Source organism: Notothenia rossii (genome assembly GCF_949606895.1).
Source record: "Notothenia rossii genome assembly, chromosome: 6".
NCBI lineage: Eukaryota > Metazoa > Chordata > Actinopteri > Perciformes > Nototheniidae > Notothenia > Notothenia rossii.
In genome coordinates, this window is record NC_136909.1 from 26,992,885 (window position 1) to 27,019,392 (window position 26,508).

Genomic DNA, 26,508 nt, shown 5'->3' on the forward strand with positions numbered 1-26,508 from the left:
AAAGAATTTATTTGCAAATTATGGTGGAAAATAAGTATTTGGTCACCTACAAACAAACAAGATTTCTGGCTCTCACAGACCTGTAAGTTCTTCTTTAAGAGCCTCCTCTGTCCTCCACTTGTTAACTGTATTAATGGCACCTGTTTGAATTCGTTATCAGTATAAAAGACACCTGTCCACAACCTCAAACAGTCACACTCCAAACTCCACTATGGCCAAGACCAAAGAGCTGTCAAAGGACACCAGAAGCAACATTTTACACCTGCACCAGGCTGGGAAGACTGAATCTGCAATAGGTAATCAGCTTGGTGTGAAGAAATCAACTGTGGGAGCAATTATTAGAAAATGGAAGACATACAAGACCACTGATAATCTCCATCAATCTGGGGCTCCACGCAAGATCTCACCCCGTGGGTTCAAAATGATCACAAGAACGGTGAGCAAAAATCCCAGAAGCACACGGGGGGACCTAGTCAATGACCTGCAGAGAGCTGGGACCAAAGTAACAAAGGCTACCATCAGTAACACACTACGCCGCCAGGGACTCAAATCCTGCAGTGCCAGACATGTCCCCCTGCTTAAGCCAGTACATGTCCAGGCCCGTCTGAAGTTTGCTAGAGAGCATTTAGATGATCCAGAAGAGGATTGGGAGAATGTCATATGGTCAGATGAAACCAAAATAGAACTTTTTGGTAAAAACTCAACTAGACGTGTTTGGAGGAGAAAGAATGCTGAGTTGCATCCAAAGAACACCATACCTACTGTGAAACATGGGGGTGGAAACATCATGCTTTGGGGCTGTTTTTCTGCAAAGGGACCAGGACGACTGATCCGTGTGAAGGAAAGAATGAATGGGGCCATGTATCGTGAGATTTTGAGTGACAACCTCCTTCCATCAGCAAGGGCATTGAAGATGAAACGTGGCTGGGTCTTTCAGCATGACAATGATCCCAAACACACCGCCCGGGCAACGAAGGAGTGGCTTCGTAAGAAGCATTTCAAGGTCCTGGAGTGGCCTAGCCAGTCTCCAGATCTCAACCCCATAGAAAATCTTTGGAGGGAGTTGAAAGTCTGTGTTGCCCAGCGACAGCCCCAAAACATCACTGCTCTAGAGGAGATCTGCATGGAGGAATCGGCCAAAATACCAGCAACAGCGTGTGAAAACCTTGTGAAGACTTACAGAAAACGTTTGACCTCTATCATTGCCAACAAAGGGTATATAACAAAGTATTGAGATGAACTTTTGTTATTGACCAAATACTTATTTTACACCATAACTTGCAAATAAATTCTTTAAAAATCAGACAATGTGATTTTCTGGATTTTTTTCCTTTCTCATTTTGTCTCTCATAGTTGAGGTTTCCCTAGGATGAAAATTACAGGCCTCTCTCATCTTTTTAAGTGGGAGAACTGCCACAATTGGTGGCTGACTAAATACTTTTTTGCCCCACTGTATATATATATACTCTAAATGTATTTTAAATAACATGTTTCACCACAAGATGGCAGCAGACATCCATCAGCAGATCGTTGAAAGGTTATCCTCTCAGGAGAGTGCACAAATGACAATTTTCTTTCCTGTTACATATCACATCTGAGTGAGGGAGACAGCCAGATGAAAGTGTGATTTTAAAAGGACCACTGCACTTTGAAAGCTGAAACACTCAACGTTGAAAAACGGGTTAACACACTCAAAAAAATTCATTCACACTTTTTCACAAAACGTCTTCCTCTTTCTCGCGTTTTAACACACCTGAAATGTTTTTCACCATTTCAGATTTGCTTTTCTATCCTTAGTTTTCATGCATTTCCATAGTCCCTCATAATGTTTTTTCCCCTTACTCTAGCTCTCTTTCCATTAGGGCTGTGCAATTAATCATATTTTAATCGCAATTACGATTTTGGCCTGCCACAATTACGAAAACAACATAATCGAAAAAAAACCGATTATTTTGCTTTGCTAGGTTGTGACAGTGCACTGCAACATATTTGATCTAATTTATTTTAGTCTAATTTATTTTTATTGATCATATTTATATATGTTTAGTAGCTTGTGGGAGTGCGCTCCAAAATATTTGTTGATCTTGTTTATTGGTATTTATTATTTTTGATATTATTTATCTAAATGTAGATATACATATATCATTTATTTAATTAATTTTTGTATTGGTTTTTCAGTTGAATTATACGTTCAGGGTAATCAACAGTTAAAAAGATACTGTTCAAATTATTATTTGTATGTAGTACAATAAATGGATGTTTTCAAAGTCAATGAATAATCGTATTTTATAATCGTGATATCAATTATTGACCAAACTAATCGCGATTATGATTTTTGCCTTAATCGAGCAGCCCTACTTTCCATCGTTGTCTTCCTTTCCGTCTCTTTATTTTCTGCCCCCTCGTTGCTGCCGATAATTGGACAGTAATGCGTTGGTGAAAACATGTCGTAGTGCAAGGCTGGCAGTCCTCTCTGGCTCCACCAATTAGCTCGGGCACTGTTGCACTTTCTGCTTTGTTATGGCTCTGTTAACATGCTGTCAGTAGCAAGATGGCACGCTGCAAAGAATGGGAAAAGGCAGATGAGTCCTGCCAAAGATTACACGCACACGCACACACACACACACACACACACACACACACACACACACACACACACACACACACACACACACACACACACACACACACACACACACACACACACACACACACACACACACACACACACACACAGCACCTGTTAATGCAGACAGGATAGTGCACATGAAGGCTCAAAACTAAAACACACACAGCCACACACACGCTCCCACAGTTTATACTCCACACCAGCAATAATAACCTATCCAACTGTGACAGGTTCGTGACTGCGGGACAATTCACACAAATTGCCCTTTTGTCAAAACAAGTGCTACTGTGTGCTGCTGTGTGTTACTGTAAGTCTTGGTCTGACAGAGACATCTTTCATGTCATGAATGAAATTATTAACATTAACCTTAAACAGTCAATACAATTGTTATTATTTTCATTTTTATTACTTTAATATTTGCTTTATGAAAAAACTGCCAGAAAATGTAGTTTAAGGTGATATTTTCTGTTGTCAGTCCAAAACTTAAAGATATTCAGTGATATAGGATACATAAGATTCAAAGGTTTTATTTTCATATGCACATAACATACACACACATATATATATATAATTGTATAGTTATTTTATCATTTGTTTTTTTATCTTTGATTTTATCCTTAATTGTATTAATCCGTGCTGTCCTGTTTTTCATCCTTACCCTGTTGCTGTTAAACTACTGAATTTCCCCACAGGGATTAATAAAGGTCCATCTTATCTTATACAGTGTAGAAATGGCGATGAACATTACATGCAACTTGTTAGACGCTTTTATCCAAAGCGACTTACATACTCAATACTGTGGGCAATCCCCTCAGGAGCAATTTGGGGTGAAGTGTCTCACCCAGGGACACAACTACATGCTGATTACAGCGGGGTTTGAACCTGTGACCCCCTGATCCGAACACCAACGCACAACCCACTGCACCACACACCCCAGAATATCTTCTGACCCGAGCTCCTCAAGCAATTCAAAATATATAATAGAATACAAAAATACGAATAAAAAATAGTGCAAGAAGTCTATATACATGTAAATAGAATATAATATGTACAAGAACAGAATATTAAAACAAATTAAATATGGTTTATTGCGATGATAACTATTTATATATAAATATATATAAGTAGATTGCAAGATGACAAACAGATTCATGTTTATCGGGGCACTTAACAGAGCTCAGGTATTTAGCAGTCTTATTGCAAGAGCAGAATTTCTCCATATTGGAGAGGCCCGAAAAAAAATGTCATGACACTTTTACAGGAATAATTACTTCCATGATTAATAGATCATCTACAAAGTCAGTAAGTTATTATTTTCTATTGAATGACTAACGGACTAGTCAATTAAAAACAACTAATAATCTCTCTGTCTTTTTCTGTATTTGCAGGGAACACTCATCCAGCACTTGAAAGAACACATCCTCCATGGCAATATGACCAGCAGTGATGTCATCATTTACTACACCACGGTATGTACACAATCCCTTTTCGTCTCATCTTGGTTACCAGGTATTTTGGGTTGTTTTTAATCATGAACTTGGTTACACACGCATATTCAAGCGCACACTCAAGCGCACACTCAAACACACACACACACACACATACACACACACACACACACACACACACACACACACACACACACACACACACACACACACACACACACACACACACACACACACACACACACACACACACACATACACACACCGATCTTGTCTAATGAGCAGCATTGAGTACAGAAGGTCAGAGCTGCGCATCATTTCTTGTTGTTACTCAAAGAATCTAGCTCCTTTTGATGATACACTCTGAGAAACATCATTTAATGTTGATTAAAGCTGAAACAGTTGTTTGGGGTAGTGTTTATGTCGGTTTTACACATGATTAGTGCACATTTTAAATTCAAAATCAAATACATAAATGGACAAACCTCACATTATCTTGACTAAGAAATTGATTCTGTCAAGTTTTAGGATTACTGCCTTATGTCTTAAAAAATAAAGTATGACTCATGTATGTCTGTTAAGTCGACCTGTATCTAAATTTCTGCTGCAACTACGGATTATTTTCATCATATATTAATCGCTTGATTTCCATTTAACTGATTATTAGTTTATTCTACGAAATACCAGTTTTGTTTTCAATTTGAAATAACGTAGATTTATAACTTGTGTTATGCGACCGTCAGTCAAATTATTTATTTATTTTTAGAAATGATAGAAAAGCTTCAAATCTTGTCAAAAGCTTGACCCACCAAATGTGTGTTGAAAAAAGACCAAAAATGATTTATTGCATTTATTTCAGTCAACTAATATATTACATTACCTATTGTTTCACCACTAATTGTAATTTTATAATTACAATAATTGTATTATATAAATTATTATTATTATACTGCACAACAGTAGAGTTTATTGCTTTTTATGGACACACACACAAACACACACAGAGAAAAAGGTAGGAAACAATACCCACATGCTGTCCGGGCTTGTAATTATGTGAATCACAGAAGCATAACTCACATTCTGCAGGGGTTTTCAATTTTGCTACCCACTTATCCGTGTTGATGGAAAAGGACTGTTTTTACCAGATAAACTGACCACTGGGTCACTGTGTGTGTGTGTGTGTGTGTGTGTGTGTGTGTGTGTGTGTGTGTGTGTGTGTGTGTGTGTGTGTGTGTGTGTGTGTGTGTGTGTGTGTGTGTGTGTGTGTGTGTGTGTGTGTGTGTGTGTGTGTGTGTGTGTGTGTGTGTGTGTGTGTGTGTGTGTGTGTGTGTGTGTGTGTGTGTGTGTGTGTGTGTGTGTGTGTGTGTGTGTGTGTGTGTGTGTGTGTGTGTTGTCCTTAGACTGGCTGGATGATGTGGAACTGGCTGATGTCTGCTCTGGCAGTTGGAGCCTCTGTGGTTTTATATGACGGTTCACCACTAATACCCACACCCAATGTACTGTGGGACCTGACGGACCAGCTGGGGTGAGTTTAACACATAGACACACTACGCAAAAAAACCAATAACTAAATTGTTGTGCTGTTTATTGCTTTCTGTCGGTAGATGATTATTTTAAACACATAATGAAATAAAATCCCTTTTGAAAACACATTTGCAATGAAGGGGTTTTGAATACAAATACAATTTATCTGTTTTTATCCAACATTTTTCAACCGATAGATAGTGTAGCTTCTGTTAAGTGTAGCGTAGCCCAACCTATGTTTCATTGTCCACACAAATGGTGCACCTGACATTAGACCACTATATATTCCTTTAATCTAATACTTGGTTTAAATGAAGAGAAAAGAGACTCATAGAGAAAGAATGAAAGAAACCCAGACGATGCAAAGGAGAAGGAGGGATTTGGACAGACTGACAGAGAGGGAAAGACAGCAAAAGCAAAGGGTAAGGTTTTCCTTGGAGATTTTGTTTTCAACCACAGAATTGGTAATGTGTTTGCCTAATTGACAACTTGGACACACACGCATACAAGAGCCGACCTATGAATAAAGATTTCTGCCGGTTATTATTTGTATGGAGAACGGAGATCCACAGCAACTGATCATACAATAACCCTTCATTATTTACTTATTAATGTATCATTCCTCATTTAAATGAGAAGAACGATGGGGAAAGGATGTCTTGGCCATTAAAGAGACAAAAAGGAGAAAATGAATGAAAAAGGCAGGGAAATGGAAGATAAGAACGATTATTATTTTGGTGTATGGTTGGAAAATAGTAACAGACTTATTATAACTGGATGTGAAGTCACCAGGAAGAAGTTTTGAGAGTGTCTCTGCATTGAGAATTGGAGGAAGCATAATCCTACATTAATTTCCAAATCAAGCATACAAATACATTGTTTATAGCTTTTGATAAGCCCATATGAGCTGCCTGGCTGTTATTTTGAAAGAGCATTGATGTGCTGTATTTAGCTGAACAAGCTGCTTTAAGGCAGCAGGGTCAGCCATCCATTGAGCCTGTTGTTATTGAGATTGATAGTGAAACCCGGGTCAAACTACAAGACGGCTGAAACCTAAAGTTTACAATCTAGTCAGAGGCTGTTCACACAATAAAATGGCTCAATGGGGACTTTACAGATTCCATATTTGAGAAAATGTTTCCCTTTTCTTATGCAGAATCTATCGTAAAAATGTATGTTGAGGTAACACAATTACAAATATACTTGTGATACTGAGAAGTAGATGCTACTTTAAACCCACTACTGTACTGTTTAATACTATATATCCCCTTTCATTTTTTATTCAAGACATATTTTCAGACACGGTAGGTGTACATCCCAACAGATTGGTATGTAAATGTCCTGAAATCCTCCCCCATCGCCAACATAAACAGCGGATTCTAAACCAAGTATTGATTTTCTATTGTCTTTAGAAAAGAGAGGAAACGGTCAAGGACAAAAGTGTGTGTGAGTGAATGTGTGCAGGCAGGCAATTAATTGGCTCAGATCTAATGTCTTCCATTGTTCAGGTCTATATACGTCTAAAAGGTGGATAGGTAAGTGTGTTAGTTCTCCCCAGAGAAGGCCCTTTGTTTTCTCTTTATCATTTGTTTTAAAGAAAGTCCTTGTCTCGTATGGTATTTAGAATTTAAATGCATTCAGTCAGTCATTTATTTAGTATATGACTCTAGATAAAAGTGTCCAGATTGCCTAAAATTCAATGGAATGATACCGACACAGTTTGCCAGCGCAGATTGATGCAAACCATTTACTTGTTTATATTTATATACATATGATTAATTTATAATTAAGTGCTACCAACATTGCTGGAATGAAGAACTGTGTGTCCTCTGCTAACCTTTTTGATATTTTCAACAAATTATCATTTAAAAAAGGGGTGGAAGAATTGCATGAGAAACTCTCTCCCCCTCAAACCCCACCACCTTAAGCAACCTGAGAGCCATCTCAGTCAACCTGTAGTTAAATTATGACAAACCATTTGCACTGTGGTCAGCAAAAGTAATACCCTTTTAAGGAAGTGGTACCATAGACAGTGCAGCAGGAGTGGTATATTGGAAGGGAAGGAAGGGAATAATGGGGATACAAATGTGACGCATATAAAGAGTAGTGGGAAATAAAGAGCAAAAGTACTTCTCCTGCAAAAACTCTGCTTGTAAATCCCAAATATAATGAGCTCCTTCCCCAACTTTACTAGTCGATTTTAACATCAATTACAATATATTAGGAACCTCCATTGATGATTGGTATCCTGTTAAAATAACTGGTATAGTCGGGATTGGGTCAGGATTGAGTAACATTAACATTTTTGATTGGTTTTTAGTAGCTGTTTAATCACTTGCATGTCTAAAGCTTTTAACCTCTCTGCTTTGTTCCCTCAAATATTTTCGATTGGAAAAACAAGTGTGTTCAAGGGTAAAATACAAAAAGAAAATGAATCCTCAGAGGAATTCAATGGAGGGCTGCCAGGATGACTGATGAACAGACCAAACCATTTAAACAGTGAGATTTTTGAACCAATTAAGTGCTGATGTTGCCACCTCAGACACGTTTTCCACATCCTAATGCTATGTGGAAAGACCCTCTGGGGGAGGCTGACAAGAAATATTTTACACTCTCCTCTGAATTGGGGTTGGACATTTTAATTGGGGCTAAATCTGTCAGTCTTAAACTTACATTGAGGCTTCCTCTTGACTTGTGTTGGTTAGTTAGAATTGTAATAACTACTCCCGATGTTGAATTCTTCTGCTCAGTCAAGCCTTAAAACTGACATTGCCAGATTTAAATCTCTTTATAGATAGGTTTTTGAAGATTGCATTGTCAATTATAGGAAAGGAGTGGTACTGTACTTTTACACAACAAGCCCCTTTTGCTAAAAATTGATTATTGCAGACTTTCTGCTTTTGGAAAAAAAGTCAAAGGTGCTGGAAGCCTGCAAATTGGGAAAGTCTCAGGAGAGTTGTTTGTTTGTAGTTCTCCAGTAGTTTTCTGTGCTTCACGACATATTAAGGATGCTTGAGAGAGACTAATACAAGCCGCTGAGGAAGTTCTCTGTCCACAATGGTATTTCCAGAAAGACCCTTACTGTATATAGAGAACATAAGCCACAACATGTATTGGATGGATTTCAATGACTCTAAAATAAACTATATTCATGTAAAACACAAAAATGTGTGAAATAGCCGAGGGAAAAGCAAGCAAAAGGTTACACAATGTATTCTGTGACAGGTTTATATGTTTGAATGAGACATCAGTATTCTCTGAGGAGCTTCTTGTCTCTTCCATCTTTTGTCCAATATATGTTGAGCTAAGATGTCAGAAAGAGCATTCCTTTACTTTTTCAATGATAAAAGTGTTGTGTCTTGCAAATGCAAAATTCCCAGTTTGAAGGACATGAGTGCAGATAAAGTTGAGCAAATTGCATCTTACCAACCCTGTTTCAGATATCCTCTTGTCTTCAAGCTCTACATTTTGTAAACTAAAGACTCAAGTCTTCATCAATTTTTGTACACAAAATCAATTCACAAACCAAACAATAACATTGTTTTTTAAGTAATTAGGTTTACTGTACATGTCTACATTCATTTTGAGCCATATTGTCTTCTGCTTTGCCTTTTTTGATTTTCTTGCACCGGGTTAGATTGTAGCACAAAATGAGAATATTTGATAAAACAAAACAGAAAAGGCCTCACAATTCTAGATGACAGAAAGAGTTGAGGGCTGATGGAAAAGTCATTCTTAACATGTCTGTCCTTTCAGAAACTCACAAGAGAGAACAATTACATCGCCAGGAGGGGGGGCTCAGTATTAGAATCATGTTAGTGACTGAAAGCAACAGGGTTCTTAAGAAATTGGTCTAACTTTAGAAACAAAAGCACTAACACCCTGATATGGAGGCTGTCAATGATACTGAACAATCCCTCTTGTACATTTTCCGTATATTGATTCTCAAAATTGATGTAGAGCTTCAAACTTTTAATATTGCAAATAGGTAACCAATTACACCATCAGACGTAGGTTTCAAACTGTTCCTCATCGCCCCTGACGTCTGAGAAGAAAGTAATGGTGCATTTTTATATTACAATTCTTCCCGGGGTGAAGGATAAGTGCGAAAGTAGTTTAGAAAGCATGCACTGAGAAGAGGGACCTCAGTTTGTACTTCATGACACTCACAGAGACACATTAACGTTATAGCTGCTGCCCGAGGGGCTCTTGTGTCTGATTGGCTTTGAGTGTATCTTATTGGCCCGGTAGCTTCCACTAACATGTCTCCCTTGAAACAGACACACTCGTACATTTACAAGTGCAGACACAAACTCACAAACAAGAGACACACAGCTACTATTCAACCGTCCATCCTAAACATCCAATTATCAGCCACACCTGGCCACCTGCCTCCAATCAGAACACACTGACCCGATCAGTTGTCGCTAGCAACGAGCAAAGACAGACGTGTAAGAGGTGGACGGGGTGCGGGATGATGGATAGGATGGAGAGAGTGACTTCATTACTCCCCAAGCCTGTTTATTGGCTGAGTTTGACAACACAGACATTCATTTCTTAGTAATCCAGAGATTTGGAAGTAAATAAGATAAGAAGTAATATGACCTATTGAATGATTTCAACAACAATACTTTGGCTTAGGTTCATTGTTGACCAAAGGTGAGGCTTACGAGACAGCATTGTGTGTGTGTGTGTGTGTGTGTGTGTGTGTGTGTGTGTGTGTGTGTGTGTGTGTGTGTGTGTGTGTGTGTGTGTGTGTGTGTGTGTGTGTGTGTGTGTGTGTGTGTGTGTGTGTGTGTGTGTGTGTGTGTGTGTGTGTGTGTGTGTGTGTGTGTGTGTGTGTGTGTGTGTGTGTGTGTGTGTGTGTGTGTGTGTGTGTGTGTGTGGCCAGTGCACGCATCATTCACACGACTCCTTTTGAGATATTACTTCTTTGAACCTTTGCCCTCTCACCCTATCTAACCCCCCCCCACTGCTTCCCTCACCCTATTACCACTTATTGATTTGAACATCTGAGAGCAAATCACATCTTTCAGTGCCAACCAATTCCTGGATATTGACCAATCAATCATCAGACAGTTGTTTTGTATCCCAGAGACGGATTCTTTTTTTGATCTTGTTTTGATTGACAGACATGGTTACCGTTGTGATAGGGTGCAATTTGATTGATTTGATGTCAACAAAAATAACTTGAAGACACAGACTGAGACACAAACAAACCCATTCACCGAGGCGGACTTTAAAGAGCCCTTTGTTTTAGAATTAAAACTGCAGGGGAACACAGAAGTGACGTTTTGTCACTTCATGCTTTCCACATGTTGTCCAACTGTTGTCAGGTGTCAGGAGGACTTCCATTCAAACAGAAGAAAGACACCTTCAAACATCATTTAATTACAGAGTTGCCGTGTGCAAACATTCTTTCAATACAGTTTCCACTCTGAACCATCTCCTTGTGGAACATTACTTTGAGAAAAAAGATTATTAATTTACCCCTTTTTAGAAGTGAAGATTTAGTCATTTGTTCTGGGAATGTCATTTTCGAGCTTAAGAATAAAAGCCTTTTATCAGAATTATTTTTTTCCCACATTGTTTTGTTGACAGGAAGAATATGAATTATGTTATCCACATGCTGCAAACAATAGTTTCATTTAGAACCATGACACAAAGCAAAGAAAAACATTTCATTCAACCTTTCTCTAATATGCTATACACCTGGCCCCCATTTAAAGTTTGTGAATTTGAGTGAAAATAATAAAGTCCCTGAAAGCTTTTGAAAAGAATAACATAAAATGGCATGGGCCACTAAACATGGTCAATATAGGTTTTTGTCTAAGAAAAGTAGATAGGCTATGTCTGCATGCGTGTCCCTCACAGTTGCGATGTTGTATCAACGGTCACATGACTTGAGAAAGTGCAACAGAAATTATCCTTGATCCTTGTCTTAAACTTTACAATGATGGGTCCTTAAAATTGAAGGAGTTGTGCCTTGAATTTGATGTTCAAGACGTTTTGGGAACCATGTATACTATAGTATTCGTCCCCCTCCTAATGCAGTCAATTTATTTGTTGGAGTAGAGCTTTGCTACTTGTTTAATTTTGATGAACACAATTCCCAGCATAAACAGCGATTACAAACAGATGTCACAAAGTTTGTTTGCCTTTCTGTTCATCCAATTAACTGTCCAATATTATGGTCTTGAGCTAAATATTCCAAACCGGCCGGATTGCCATGGAATTTGGCAATAACATTCATTACATACAAAAGGATGAGTCATAATGTTTGCTCATTTTGTTCTGTTGTTAAAAGTTTATACTTGTCATAATACAGAATACAGACCAAGTATGTAGGAGGGCTTTGGCAATGGCTGCCATTGTTTGCAACAATGACGCAAATGTCTATTTTACCCCCAAAATAATGTATTTTTATTTGCATGTTTTGTTAGAAATAGTGCTTTACTGATCCTTCATATTGATATTTGAAACAAAATTCTCTCTTTTTCCTTCAGTATCACTATCTTTGGTACCGGGGCCAAGTGGCTGTCAGTGCTACAGGAGAGAAACCTGAAACCAGGTGAGCTGTGGTCACGCACGCACGCACGCGCGCACACACACAATTTCCTGCTAACTTTCATACATGACACTGCCTCGTTGCTATGTCTGTGACACCAAAGTGCCTCTGGTGCACGATAAAACTATTGCTGCTGTGATGTGCTCTTTTAAAAAAAGATACAAACTATAATGTATCAGATCAAGGCACATACTTTTCAGAATGGTAGGGTCCAATCATCTATTTACTTCAAATTCAACCTTTAGTTTTAACCTTTCATACCTGTGATTTCTCTGGTAAAAAAAAGTGTTTGAATAACACAAGCTGGCATTTGATTTACATAATTATACATCAAAGCTTTCGCTCTTTATTGCTCAAATGTTTTGTATGTTCTCCTCCACATTCCCTTCTTGCCCTTACCTTTTCTTACTTTCTGTCCTCCTAAATTAAATAAGCTCTTGAATCGATGTGCATAGCATAACCAGTTTCTTTGCATCGCGATTCCCAGTGTGCTGTTCTAATCAAAACAAATCCATATTCATATTGCCTGCTTTGTATTTCTCTCTGACTGCAACTTGTAAATTAGGTTCACACATTAGCTTCCCTACTATGTGGATAAACAGACACAAAAAACTAAATGTATTTTTCTGCTCCACCCTCTTCAGTCAGCCAGCCACTTGTTCCGTTTGGCACAGTGTGTGTGTGTGTGTTTGTTTGGAGTCTTATTAGAGAAAAAGGGAAGAGGGAGATGTTTGTGTCTCTTTGTTTGTTTGCATAATGTGTGTGTGAGCGTGTTTTTGTGCGGGCACACATGCCTCCAGTGAGCTGGGAAGGGCGGGGGGAGCTTCTCCCCTCGCTGCCCCAGCGGATGGGCCCTTTTCCCTGGGCTGACATTTGGACCAGACACCTGGAGGCATGGTGGGGGGTAGCAAGAGTTCCCACTGTGTGCGTGGTAGTGCATCCAAGAGTGTATGTGGTGTGAAATCAGGCTGGGAAAATACATTAACAAAACACGTAGGACAAATTGTCAGAAAACAAAACCCTCTCTCTTTCCTCCGTACCCAAATCTCTAAAAACGGGGGAACAATGGAGCTGATCCAAATTTGCTGCCGATATGGCGTAATAAAAAAAGCATTTGAGCTCAATAGTGTTTCAGAAATAAATCCTTAATTTGGTTTTGAACATGATATGGCGTTTAATCACGGCAGCATTTAGCTGTATCTGGGTAGAATTCTCCTGATCAGATACTCAGCTATTTTTTTTTTTAAAGCTTTACACCCAGAATCAGCACTTCTCTAACAGGCCTGAAATAGAGGGGTATGAGGCATGGGTGATCTTTTTGCTATTTTTAGCAAAACACTTCATAGACAGGTGTTTTATATATTTGTATATATCTGAGTCCTATAATATATGCCTAAAAATAGCATAATAGGAGACCTTTAAAAAGCAACCCATCATTCAATGCCATTTGTTCCTATTGACGTCTAAGCGATATTCTTGCCAGCACAGTATTTCAAAACAGGCTAGACATTCTCAAATGTTCTACAGTCAACTAAACCATTTCTGATTCTGATTATTTTTTCTTTCTCCCCCCAGCGGAAACACACAACCTCCAATCTCTCCACACCATCCTGTCTACTGGATCTCCTCTCAAACCTCAAAGCTACGACTATGTGTACCGCTGCATCAAGAGCAACGTGCTGCTGGGCTCCATTTCAGGTGACGGATTCAGGCTGTTGACACATTTTTGTCATTTTTCTAAGAATTCAGTTCCATCTGAAGGTACACATAGAAGTAGTTTTTCCAAACGATTTTGCTGTGCGCTACATAAACCCATCAGCTACACGCATACATGCAAATCAAAGCAACAAAGCATCTGCGATACAAAGGGACTGACGCACACAAAGGAAAGTCAAAGCAAGAAAAAATTGCATAGAACTGTACATTTTCCACACCACCCACAATGCCATCACACACACACTCAGGCCCTCTCAGCCCATTGTTGTGTTGACAGGCATATAGAATGCTATCTGTCTCTCTGTGAGTCCTGAAACGTTTAACATTTAGCACAGCCTGGGTGACTGACGTCTCTTACACACACACACACACACACACACACACGCACACACACACACACACACACACACACACACACACACACACACACACACACACACACACACACACACACAGGGATGTACAAATCAAGTAGCAGCTTGGAGCAACACACACACACACACACACACACACACACACACACACACACACACACACACACACACACACACACACACACACACACACACACACACACACACACACACACACACACACACACACACACACACACACACACACACACACACAGGGATGTACAAATCAAGTAGCAGCTTGGAGCAACACACACACACACACACACACACACACACACACACACACACACACACACACACACACACACACACACACACACACACACACAATGACATACAGTTCGAGGGATTGGACACGCAAGCTGTGACTAAAATGTCACTTCGGAGAAAAAGAGTGGATGACTTATTAATTTACATCTATATATATTTGTCTTTAGGGTATTTATGCATCACCTTTCTTTTGAGCTGAGGCGCAGGAAAAGAAGGGTAAAAGCTCAGCAAAATCCTGAGCTCAAAACTAGTAGGATGAAAAGATGAAAAAGGGCAGAAAAAAATGTAAGATGAAAGGGAAGGACTCAACTTGGCATTCTCTTTTTTGGTTTTCTACCATGGAAGTAGATGTTTTTAATACTTAAGAGCAGCAGGTCCTGCCCCATCATTTCCTCCTTGTCGCCAAGGGCAACAGCGGGCTCCAACTCTTTTGGCTGCCAACCGACCTAACCTTGACCCGCGATGTCAACACATTCACTGTGTGTGTGTGTGTGTGTGTGTGTGTGTGTGTGTGTGTGTGTGTGTGTGTGTGTGTGTGTGTGTGTGTGTGTGTGTGTGTGTGTGTGTGTGTGTGTGTGTGTGTGTGTGTGTGTGTGTGTGTGTGTGTGTGTGTGTGTGTGTGTGTGTGTGTGTGTGTGTGTGTGTGTGTGTGTGTGTGTGTGTGTGTGTGTGTGTGTGTGTGTGTGTGTGTGTGTGTGTGTGTGTGTGGGATTTATCACAGCATATGGGACTGACTGGTGGTCACGGTGACATATGTGATAGACCCCTTTTCTGATTTCAGTGTGTGTGTGTGTGTGTTATCCTTTCAGCAGAGATGTCAGACCCCCTCTGCTTCTCATTGGGGAATTTTAACACTTTCCTTCCTGGATTTTCTCCATCCTAATATACCTCCTTCTGACTGCCCATATGTCAGCCCTCTGCTCCCTGCTGATCCCTGCTGCTCCCTCATCTTCTCTCCTCTTCTTTCTCTCCTCTTCTTCCTCTCCTCTTCTTTCTCTCCTCTTTTCTTCTCTTCTTTTCTCTTCTCTTCTCTTCTTTCCTTAGTTGAGTTGCTGTGTATGCTATACATTTATGTGTGCTCAAGTATTGAACTAGTGGCGGTGAAGTCTTGCTTTGACTTTTATTATATGCATTCCTTTTATAAATCATGTTTGAGTACATGAAGACATGTGGGTTAGCTGGTTGTTTTTTCTGTCTCAGTCGGGGGCTTTGTCTGACCCCAAACTGCGCCAGAGGATGCTCAAAGTGCCCTCACTACACAATGAAAGCACATGCGCACAAATATGAACACACAATCTGTGGGGTTCAAACTTAGTTTTTTTCTCACTGTTCAGAACAGAGTGGTGTTTGAAACATCAGATCAGTGTGACAAGTGTGTATACACACAATACACGTACACACAGTCGTTGATGATGGAAGGCTGCTTGGCCACAAAATATTCTTGTGTGTATTGTTTATGTACACACCTTTTTTAAATGAGTGTAATAATAAAATAATTGTGTGTCTTTGCACAATAAGTGTGTGTGTTTAATCAAAAGACGTATCCACTTCCTCCTGGGAGCCAATTATAGCTTGATAAAGAATCTGGCAGAGAGAAAACAAGTGTAAAGAACAGAATGAAAAGCAAGAGAGGAGGAAAGAGAGGTAGAAGAGCAGAGAGAGGAAGGGAACAAGATGGATGGATCCTGCGATACAGAGAGGGAAACAAAACAGGGATGTAGAGATGAAACAATGGGGAGGGAGATGAATGGAAAATGTCAGAAAAAGTAGATATGATTGGAAGGTAGAAAGAGGTGTGTGTGTGTGTGTGTGTGTGTGTGTGTGTGTGTGTGTATGTGTGTGTGTGTGTGTGTGTGTGTGTGTGTGTGTGTGTGTGTGTGTGTGTGTGTGTGTGTGTGTGTGTGTGTGTGTGTGTGTGTGTGTGTGTGTGTGTGTGTGTGTGTGTGTGTGTGTGTGTGTGTGTGTGTGTGTGTGTGTGTGTGTGTGTTTTAAGAATGTGCCACAACAGTATAGAAGTCTTATATAGGTCGATGGAGGTGTAGCAGGTTACTAACACTGCTATTTTGTGTTATCAAAATGTGGGATAGATACCTTTTTAATAGTTAAGTAATGTTTCATGTTGACAGTCAGTGTGATGCTTTACCACAGGGGTGGGGAACCTCCGGCCTCCGACCATTTGGTATGGTCCTCGAGGTAATTTATAAACACAAGCAAAAAAGAAAAAAAATTAGACCGCAAAATAATTAAACAAGCGAGTGCCTATTTTTCCTGGCCAAGGTCAGGGCCCTTGAACACAACACGAGGTGTCATCACGTGGTATATGTCTCGTCTGACAGGGGTGTAGTGGTATTAGCATCTTGTTAGCTAGCTATGCTAACGAATATAATAAGCTTTTTCCACAACCAGTGAGGTACAGTAAAGGCACATCTTTATATGACCATTATAGTTGAAATAAAATAAGAGAATAAAGTAAACGGGTATAAAATACTATACGACAGTAAAAGAAAGTTGTTATTAATAAACAAGAAAACAGTTTGAAAGGGGAGTGATTTGTAAAATATCCATAAAGAAAAATAAATCTGCTTAGAGTTCTGTTTCATATGGATGTTGAGATGTTTCCATAGATCTCTTAATGTTGCTCTCAAAGGGCACCAGATTGATTCTTTTAACTTCAACATTTAAAAAAAAAAAAATCTTAGGTCCCCCCCACTTAAATCATGTCCACATGGACTTGAAACTAAATACATTTGCACACATTTTGTGTCCATATCTTTCTGTTTTGGTGGTCATGCCACAACCGTGCACGTGCATGCATGCGCGAGTCATGGTAAAATATCTGGATTAAGAGGTTGCTTTTTATTTGCACAGCATGAAAGAAAGGCCAAATGAATGGGCTGTGATTATAGTACTTTTAAGCAGAGGTCAATAATTTGTACGGCCCTCGGAGGAAGTTGAAAAAATTGAAATGGCCCTTGAGAGGAAAAAGGTTCCCCACCTCTGCTTTACCACATTGGTATAAAAATCTGTTTCCGTTTGAGACTGATTTCTTGAAATATATATAATATCAGCTTTATTCAACTTAAAGCTAAATTAATTGATTGTATTGCCACTAGGGTGAATAACTGCCACACATGTTTTCACATTATTAGTACGTATTTGATTATTAACTTCCAAGTTTGTCGAGGAATCATTGATATTCTTTCTAATTTGTATAATGTGACCTTGCTTTGCTCCAGCTTTTATGGTACATTTAGTATTTTGTATATATTTAGAGTTTTGGAACAAGCATGCAATTTCAGGTTGAATGTGCATTAAATGCAGGTTTGCATATTCATTTATTTATTCATTTATTTATTAATCCTGGTCATCTACATGACGATCCGAAGCTGTGTGCGCTACTTGCTGGGCGTAACTGTCAGACCTTTTAATCTGTCTTTTAATATGTCTGTTTTTAAAGCACTCGCTGGAGCAGTAACTATAAACCTCGTTGTATTCTGTACAATGAAAATAAAAGCTTTTGAATTTGAACTTGAATATATATACTGTTTACTTTAATAAATCTTTATGGATAATACGTCATCAAAGCTCCAGTAGACATGATGCAAGTTTATCATTCATGATCATGTCTTGTTATGATTCCAAAAATGATTATTAGCTCTGTATTGGTCTTCATCACCTACTGAGAAGAATACCTGGTTATTTAGGGATAGGGTTAGGGTTCAGTTGCTGGGCATTGTAGTATTATCCGACTGGAACCCTTTTGAAAACAGCCTCTCCTGGAAAAGTTGTTAATGATGGCGGTGTAATACACTACAACCACTTTAAAACAAAACACTTTTTTAAAGGTGCAGATGTTCCCTTTCATGTCAGACCATCATGCCACTAAATCTCTCCCTCTTTGTCTGCTTTTCTCCTCCTGCGCAGGCGGCACAGACATAGTGTCATGTTTCATGGGTCAGAACCCAACAGTTCCAGTGTACCGTGGCGAGATCCAGACCAGAAACCTTGGCATTGCTGTGGAAGCCTGGAGCCCTGATGGTAAGAGATGGTGTGTGTGTATGTGAGTGTGTGTATTTGTTTCCAGAGTGGCTGAAATTGCTCAGAAATGTAAAGCCATTGATTTTCTCTCTATTCAACCAAAAGTGTATCAAGAGGATTTTTGAATCGATATTTGCAACAGTCTAGGGATCACATTGAGTTATTGTAAAGTGGCTTTGCATCCTAGAAGGAATTAAAAAGAATATTAATGATGAAATGTAATCAGAAGCCATTCATAAAACTGCTGGGATGCCCTTGAGCAAACTTCCCATCTGCTTCTGGAACTGCTTCGAAGCTAACAGAATCAGACTGTAGTTATACTTGGTTGCATCCATATGTCGATGTACATACGAATTGGCATGAATTTGAAGCTAGCCATGCTGAAAAGAAGTAATTGGTGAACTCTCCCCGTGTAAATATAGGTTCAAACTTTAAAGAAATACTTTTTTTTTCCTTATGGCCCATGCAAAAAAGGAGAGATTTTCATCTTGAAAGCCCTTTATGTTTTTCTCATTGATTTTACTCCCGCTGCAGGCTGTAGTGGCACGTCTCCACCACCTCAAAGGAGGGTGGATAGAGGGATAATTTAAAGGCAGTTTTGTAGGAAGAGTTTGGGATTATTTGAGTGGGCCTGTAAGCCTATAACACCATCCTGAGGGAGGAGCTGTGGTCTGTGTGATCACTTTCTCTGAGTGGGGGATACATTACCAGCTGTTTCCTTTTCTTTGATCCGAGAATGATTTATGTGTGTGTTCATGCAGTAGGTGTGTGTCCAAGTGTAGGTGTGTGTATCTGTAAGCCTCTAACTTTATTGTTTCTTCTTGTGAAATCTGTGTGTGTGTGGACAGGTAAGCCCGTGTGGGGGGAGAGTGGGGAGCTCGTCTGCTTGAAACCGATCCCCTGCCAGCCAACACACTTCTGGAATGACGAGAACAGGAGCAAATACCACAAAGCGTACTTTTCTACATATCCTGGTTAGTACAGAAACATCTTAATACAAAGGAAATGACAGTATTATACAAAGAACCCAGAAATGGAAACACTCATAGGATATAATGCATTAAACATTTAGTTTAATGTGTTTTTAATATCACCACTTTCTTTTTCCCTAGGGGTGTGGGCCCATGGAGACTACTGTAAAATCAACCCAAAGACAGGAGGCATTGTAATGCTGGGCAGAAGGTCAGCCATTAACCGTTTTACTCTGGGGAGAGCAACCAAACATTATTTATTTCTAGTCTTTTAGATGTTTAACTTGTGTTTTTTCTGCAGTGACGGTACATTAAACCCCAACGGAGTCCGATTTGGCAGCTCAGAAATCTACAACATTGGTGAGTCTTTAACAATATACAGTAGATGTAGGTGCAGGATATGGGTGTAAGAAAGGATGATAACATGAAAGGACACTGTGTTTCTGTGTTGGTGAAAATAATATTTTTCCCTCTCATCATCCCATTTTTTGAAGTATATTCACCATTTGTTTGAAGGCAACATTTATTCATGCTGTGCTTAGTTTGGAAGTTGTTGCTGTTTGTTCTTGCCTCTGTCAAACTCTCTTTTCTCCCTCACTCTCTTTACCTCTTACCTCCTCTCCTCTCCTCGTCTCTCATCTTCTTCTCCTTGTCCTCTACTCTGCCCTTTCCTTCCCTCTCGTCTCTGCAGTTGAGGTGTTCGAGGAGGTGACAGACAGTCTTTGCGTTCCTCAGTACAATAACGACGGAGAAGAGCGAGTTATTTTGTTCTTAAAGATGGCATCTGGTAAGCCCTTCTGCCCGGAGTTGGTGGGGAAGATTAAAGGAGCCATTAGAAAAGCTCTCTCTGCCCGACACGTCCCCGCTCTGATGCTGGAGACCAGAGACATTCCTGTAAGAGAAACATGAATATCACGTCAGATACCAGAGAACCTGTCCAATTATCCTGTCACAACTGTAAAAGTCAGTTCCAGCTTGAATGACAGCCATTTTTTCTCTTCATCCCTCTGCAGTACACCATCAGCGGGAAGAAGGTGGAGGTGGCCGTGAAACAGGTGATCGCTGGCCGGGAGGTGGCGCAAAGAGGAGCTTTCTCCAACCCAGATTCACTGGATCTCTTCAAGAACCTTCCTGAACTGCAGAACTTTTAGAGATGAGGCTTCGCTGAGCTGGAGAGAAGAAAATAAAACCACCTGACATTAGCTTTTAATTTAACTTAATTCATATTTACAGATGCAGGGAGATATGCAAAGTGTATCGAACAGAGTGTTTGGAAAGGAAGGCACCTTGAGCTTTGTACAGGGAATAACAAAAAGATGACATGTATGTCGGAAAATGTAAACTTGATACAAATATGTAAATAAGTCTGTGGTATCAGAAAGAAGTGTCGTACTGCTCCATTGGCTATATTTCAACCAAGTGATTCAGCAGCTGCTCTTAGTCTACCATGCTGTGCAGGAGAATGTTGGATGCCTGATGTAATATGATGTGCACAGCAGTACTTGGGAATAAGCTCATGCTCTAAAACCACCATAATGGAGAAGTGTAATTTCGATGCTATGAGCCAGTGAGGAGCCATATCTCCCTGTGTCACCTGCTATAACCCGAGTGTTGGTTCCTACACTTAAAATCCATGGAAGTGTGCAGATAAAGTCGCACACAAACACCTGGGATTAACATCATATCATTGTTACGTGGTGTGTAGTACTTTATTGAATGTATATATATGGGTATATATTTTTCAGACTGTTAAATGATGTTATAACATTATAATTATGCATCTTGAAGTTACTGTTAACCAAATGAGTCTCAGATGTAAAGGGTTCTAACATGTCAGGAGATTTTAGATTGAAATGAAAACCTACTGAACATTTCCAAGCCTAAATAAAACATGTTAAAATCCTTGAAAAATAATTTGACTTTGTAACCATTGTCTCTTTCATTCCGCTATCAAGGCAGGAATTGATCAACAAGTCAGTATGTCAAGTGTGTTGTGAAAGTGAACGAAGGTTAACACCATAAAAGCCTCTTATTGTCATTTAATTGTTGTTCATAACAAGAGAGAAATGTGTTCCCTGCTTCAGAACAGCCTGATTTTGCTTTGTACATTGCAAAGCTAAGTGATTTGATATTTGGTTGTTTGTTTGTTTGTTTGGCAGGTATTCGTAATTTAATTGTAAGATTCTGTTTTGTTTAACCCCCTAGGGATACAAACAAAGATTAAATATCCCAAACCTTTTGTAAAGTGTTTATTCAATAATTAATAGAAAATACAAACGACAATAATAAATCAGAATAACTGGATCATATACTGAAGGTGACTACCCTGGTTGAATTTTTTTAATTGTCCTAATCCCGTAAGGCAATGCCTGAAGGCTAGTTAATTATATTAAAGATGAGCTGCAGTGTTAAAGGTCACTACTCAGCATTATCAGTGAACAATAATGTAATCATAACTTTATATCTTATACTAAATATATATATATATATATATATATATATATACATATATTTAAAAAATCCTGGTACTGTCTTTTAAAAGTCTCAAAGATTTGTATGGTTTCTCTTGCAGAGACGGCTATCATAACTGTACACTTTGCACTTTAGTAATGTATACTACGTGACATAGTCTATAATGCAATCTGGTGAAAGATGGCCGATCTACTCTTCCACTCTGCAGTATGCAGGTCAGATATACTGAGTCAACATATGTCTTTTTAACAGATCTACTGATATATTAATGTTTGAGTTTTGACACAAAAACGACAAGCAATTCAAAAGAAGTTGCCAAAAGCTCATCAACCGTTTCTTGAGACAATAATGTAAGTCTACATTAATACCTTGCTTGTTTCTCTGTGGTGTATACAGTAGCTTCATTTGTAGGCTTCAATACCCTCAGCAGGCACTAATATATACTATCACTAGATTAACATTGTTGCAGCACGTAGCAGCTTGTGATGTCTTGACCAGCTTAGCATGTACACTTCTGCTTTAGGGTGAAGAATAAACATATGACAGGCTGGGATAACAGAGCAGTGTGTTTGAGTAGCTGCCTCTCTCAATGTGTGTGTGTGTGTGTGTGTGTGTGTGTGTGTGTGTGTGTGTGTGTGTGTGTGTGTGTGTGTGTGTGTGTGTGTGTGTGTGTGTGTGTGTGTGTGTGTGTGTGTGTGTGTGTGTGTGTGTGTGTGTGTGTGTGTGTGTGCGTGTGCGAGCATATAAGCCAGTCATTTTGACAGACATCTACTTCAGAAAAAATAAACTTGGCAGATTTCAGACTCCCTGTAACCTTTATAAGTGTGAACGCTCACACCTGCCAGTCAACCAAACTTGAAATTGTAGCAGTGAGGAAATATTAAAATAGAAAAAGTGAGTCTTAGTAGGAGTCCAGTTCCTCCGTATAAAACGTTTCACACTCTGGTGTCCTAGTATTTTACTTATTCCTACTTTTCGTCATTCAAACAGACGAAAAATAAGGGGAGGGGTGCTGAGAGGGTTGAATGTAGAAATGTTGTCAAAATGAAAGGCTGAAGTGTTTACCAAATTCACAAATAATAACAATCAAATGAACATGAGTGGTAATTGCCTTGCAGTTCCCCAGAGAAACTGTATTTATTATGATTCAACCTAACTGAGCACCTCAAAAGCTATAAAATGAATGTTAGCGGCTCCATTGTACAATGAGTACTACAGGGGTTGACGATTAATTCACTCTGTGCAACCAATTTAAAATGTCAATTAAAATGTACGGACCAATGTTTTTATAGTCAGTCATTATTTTGAAAATGGACCTGTGTTAATGTTCTTCCATACTGAGAATAAATGAACGTACTAAATGACTCCTGTCTCCTCACAGCTTATCTTATGTAAAACAAACTAGAATGTGCTATAACAGCGACTGCATGATGACATTTATCATAAACTGGGGGGGTGATGTCAGTTGGATTATATTACCTTTTTTTTTTACTATTCTTCCTTTTACATGTTTCTTATCTTTATGCTGAGCTACCTGGATGTTGGCATCAATTACATACGTGTATCTATTGACACATCTCACATTTCACGTCTCATCAAACTTTTCATCTAACTCTGCAATGAAGCAATAGACTAAGCACATTTCCTAAAATGTCTGATAATCACTTCAGTATTACTCATTAATTATTTGCCATTTTAGAAGATGTTGCTACTGTAAATCTTAAAGGTGACCTATCATGCAAAATGCACTTTTGTACGTCTTTTATACATGAATATGTGTCCCCGGTGTTCCAGGGAACTCACCAAGTGTCAGCAAACACAACCCTCTCTATTTTCCTCCATACCCAAATCTCTTAAAAAGGGGCTGCAACGGAGCTGATACAGGCTGATCCAGATTTGAACACTTCTCTGACGTCACAGAAGTGGCGCTACGGCTATTGGGCCAACTCCACCAATCAGGAGGAGACAGCCACGGACATTGCTGTTCGTAAGCGCTGGAGACGCTGTAGTACATATGCCAGGCCTGTAGATGGTGCTGTTCTCACAGAATCAGCCCATGAAAAGACAGTGTTAAATTGAGCGAAATGAGGAATGGTTAAAATGCATGATCTGTTTGGTATAAATATGCCTTATGGCATTGGTCCTACACTATATTATTCAAATATAGCATGATAGTTCCACTTTAAATATTCTCTCAATTGAGGAAATAAATGTTTAGTTTTTTCAAAATGACTTAAATCATGATGAATGAATTGATTCCCTTGGTTCACCAACATTTCCTTGGGTTCCTCAAACAAACACGTAATGTTCCTGATCCCAAAAAAACAAGTTGAAACCTTTCACTGTCGAAATAACCAAGCCTCACTTCAAGCTCAGATGAATCAGTTCTTCCTATCTCCCCAGAAGTGGGGAATGTGTTATTGTTTCTTCGTATTGTAACCTATCTTCCATGTTCCCATCGATCCCCAGGTGACTTGTTTTCACCGCAGCTCAACCCCTCCCTGTTACCCCACTAGGAGACTTGTTAAATTTAAATTGGATCCCAAAGAGACTTTCTCCTGAAAGGCTGATCACATCATTAATAGAGTTTCCACGTGCTTTACTTCTTCTGTGCAACCGTCATGCTGACAGGAACGTAGAAGATCAAGGTGGAAGAGCAATCTTGAAGTGAAAATGAAGCTTGTCACCAACTCGCTGACATTTTTAAATCTCGGGAACTGAAAGATGCCGGAGTTTTAGTCTGGTCAAAGGGAACAGCATCACCTCGGGGAGTAGGGGAGAACGAGAGAGCTTTATTTATTCTACAAACTTGAATCTAGCAGGAATGAGCTCCAGGTGGGGTCTATAATTGGAGGGAAAGAATCTCTCTTTATGTCTTAGCATGTTGAATCAGAGGCAGCACTGTGTGGGTGGGGTTTCCTTTTCCTATCAATTACTGGTTCAACATCACAACTGACTTTGCCTGTGAAAAATGACATAATGTAGCTAGCTGCATCTTTTTAAACTTCTTGCCTAAGGGGTACTTCTCTACCGGAATATCTAGAAATTAGGGCTGTCAAACGATTAAAATGTTTAATCAGATTAATCACAGCTTAAAAATGTATTAATCATGATTAATCACCATTCGAACTATGTCCAAAATATGCCATTTCTTTATGTATATTGTTATGGGAATGGAAAGATAAATGAAAGAAGGCGGGTATATCCATTTAACATACAGTATGTTTATTATAACCAATCCATCAATACAGCATGGAATTGTGGACAAAATCGTATCCAACGATAACAAAATATTCTAAGTCTTGGGTCTGAGAGTCTAAATCTCATCAAATGGTTGTCCGTGGAACAAATGCAGAACAAATAATGGATCTTGATATGAAAAGGGTTGAAAACCACTGCTCTAAACAAAATAGGATGGTGTTGTTAAGAACATTCTTTCTTTAACACACTTACTGGCCAACTTAGCCAATAGCCATTTATCTTATTTGAATGAAACCTCTTTTTTTTATATATCAAACCAAAAGAACATGGCCAACACAACATGGCCTACACAATTACATGTGTTACAATTACAATTACAATTACAATTACAGGCCCTCTTCAGCCAGTTGCTGAGGCAAACCAACTTGTCCACATTTTCTGAGAGTAAAGCTGACCGCTTCTTTTGCACAATGTGACCTGCACCTGAGAAGAGTCTTTCACATGGAACTGTGGATGCAGGAGTGGCTAAATATTTGCGAGCCAGTGGGACCAGTTTGTCATAGGCTCCTGCATGAGATGACCACCACTGCAAGGGACAGTCCTCCATACTAGTGGTGGGCTCTGCTCTGTACAGTACCTGTGTATGGATCTGTCAGGCTGTACCTCTTCCTCCGATTCTCAATCTGAGCCCATCTGTAGAAGAATGTTCATTTTCTTCTTGGGTGGCCTATCTTCAGTGTGTGGAGATCTTCTGGGTGGTGAACGCAGCATGCCTCCAAGTGTGGTCCACACCGCTTCTCTGTCTGTCTTGGGCAGGCTCTTTAAGTCTTTTAAACATGGATCCAGTGCCGTCGCAATCTTGAGCCATGCATAGTTGGTGTGTTCTTTGCGGGAGGCTAGTAGTCCAGCAGCAAGTCCTCAAAAAAGGCTTTAGTTTTCGAGGTATGACAACAATGATTTTTCTTATCTTTAGGGTCTCCCATTAATGAAATTGATTGTTGTATTTTGGGGGAAAAAATGTTTTTTGGGTGTTCTTTAGAACTACCCCAATCCCTGAAAAAGAGACAAATTAGCAGGCCGAATATGGGAAAAGTGACCAAAAAGGCCCATAACCTGAGAATGGCCAATCTTATCCTCTTCAGATTTGCTGAGGTATGAACCAGGTGGCTGTCCTACATCACCAAATAGTCAGACAATTATTTAACTAAAAGAATACTGAATTATAGTCCTGTAAACTTAGCTTTAGTTTAGACGG

The 26,508-nt window shown here is 39.4% G+C and overlaps 2 protein-coding genes across 2 annotated transcripts in view; one reads left to right on the plus strand and one right to left on the minus strand.

Annotated features, from left to right (window-relative positions):
- Window positions 1-21,819, plus strand: part of aacs (acetoacetyl-CoA synthetase) — a 39,555-nt gene extending 17,736 nt beyond the window's left edge. The window contains exons 9-18 of the mRNA XM_079689865.1: window positions 4,018-4,098; window positions 5,478-5,602; window positions 12,108-12,172; window positions 13,745-13,867; window positions 18,496-18,609; window positions 19,458-19,583; window positions 19,722-19,791; window positions 19,882-19,940; window positions 20,272-20,474; window positions 20,594-21,819. Of these exons, the coding sequence (XP_079545991.1) occupies window positions 4,018-4,098; window positions 5,478-5,602; window positions 12,108-12,172; window positions 13,745-13,867; window positions 18,496-18,609; window positions 19,458-19,583; window positions 19,722-19,791; window positions 19,882-19,940; window positions 20,272-20,474; window positions 20,594-20,731 (1,104 nt within the window). The 3' untranslated portion in view covers window positions 20,732-21,819. The remainder of the gene's footprint in view (window positions 1-4,017; window positions 4,099-5,477; window positions 5,603-12,107; window positions 12,173-13,744; window positions 13,868-18,495; window positions 18,610-19,457; window positions 19,584-19,721; window positions 19,792-19,881; window positions 19,941-20,271; window positions 20,475-20,593) is intronic.
- LOC307043152 (uncharacterized protein) overlaps window positions 4,939-26,508 on the minus strand; it is a 117,826-nt gene continuing 96,256 nt past the window's right edge. Inside the window, exon 2 of the mRNA XM_079687431.1 lies at window positions 4,939-4,957. The gene's annotated coding sequence lies outside the window, so the exon portion shown is untranslated. The remainder of the gene's footprint in view (window positions 4,958-26,508) is intronic.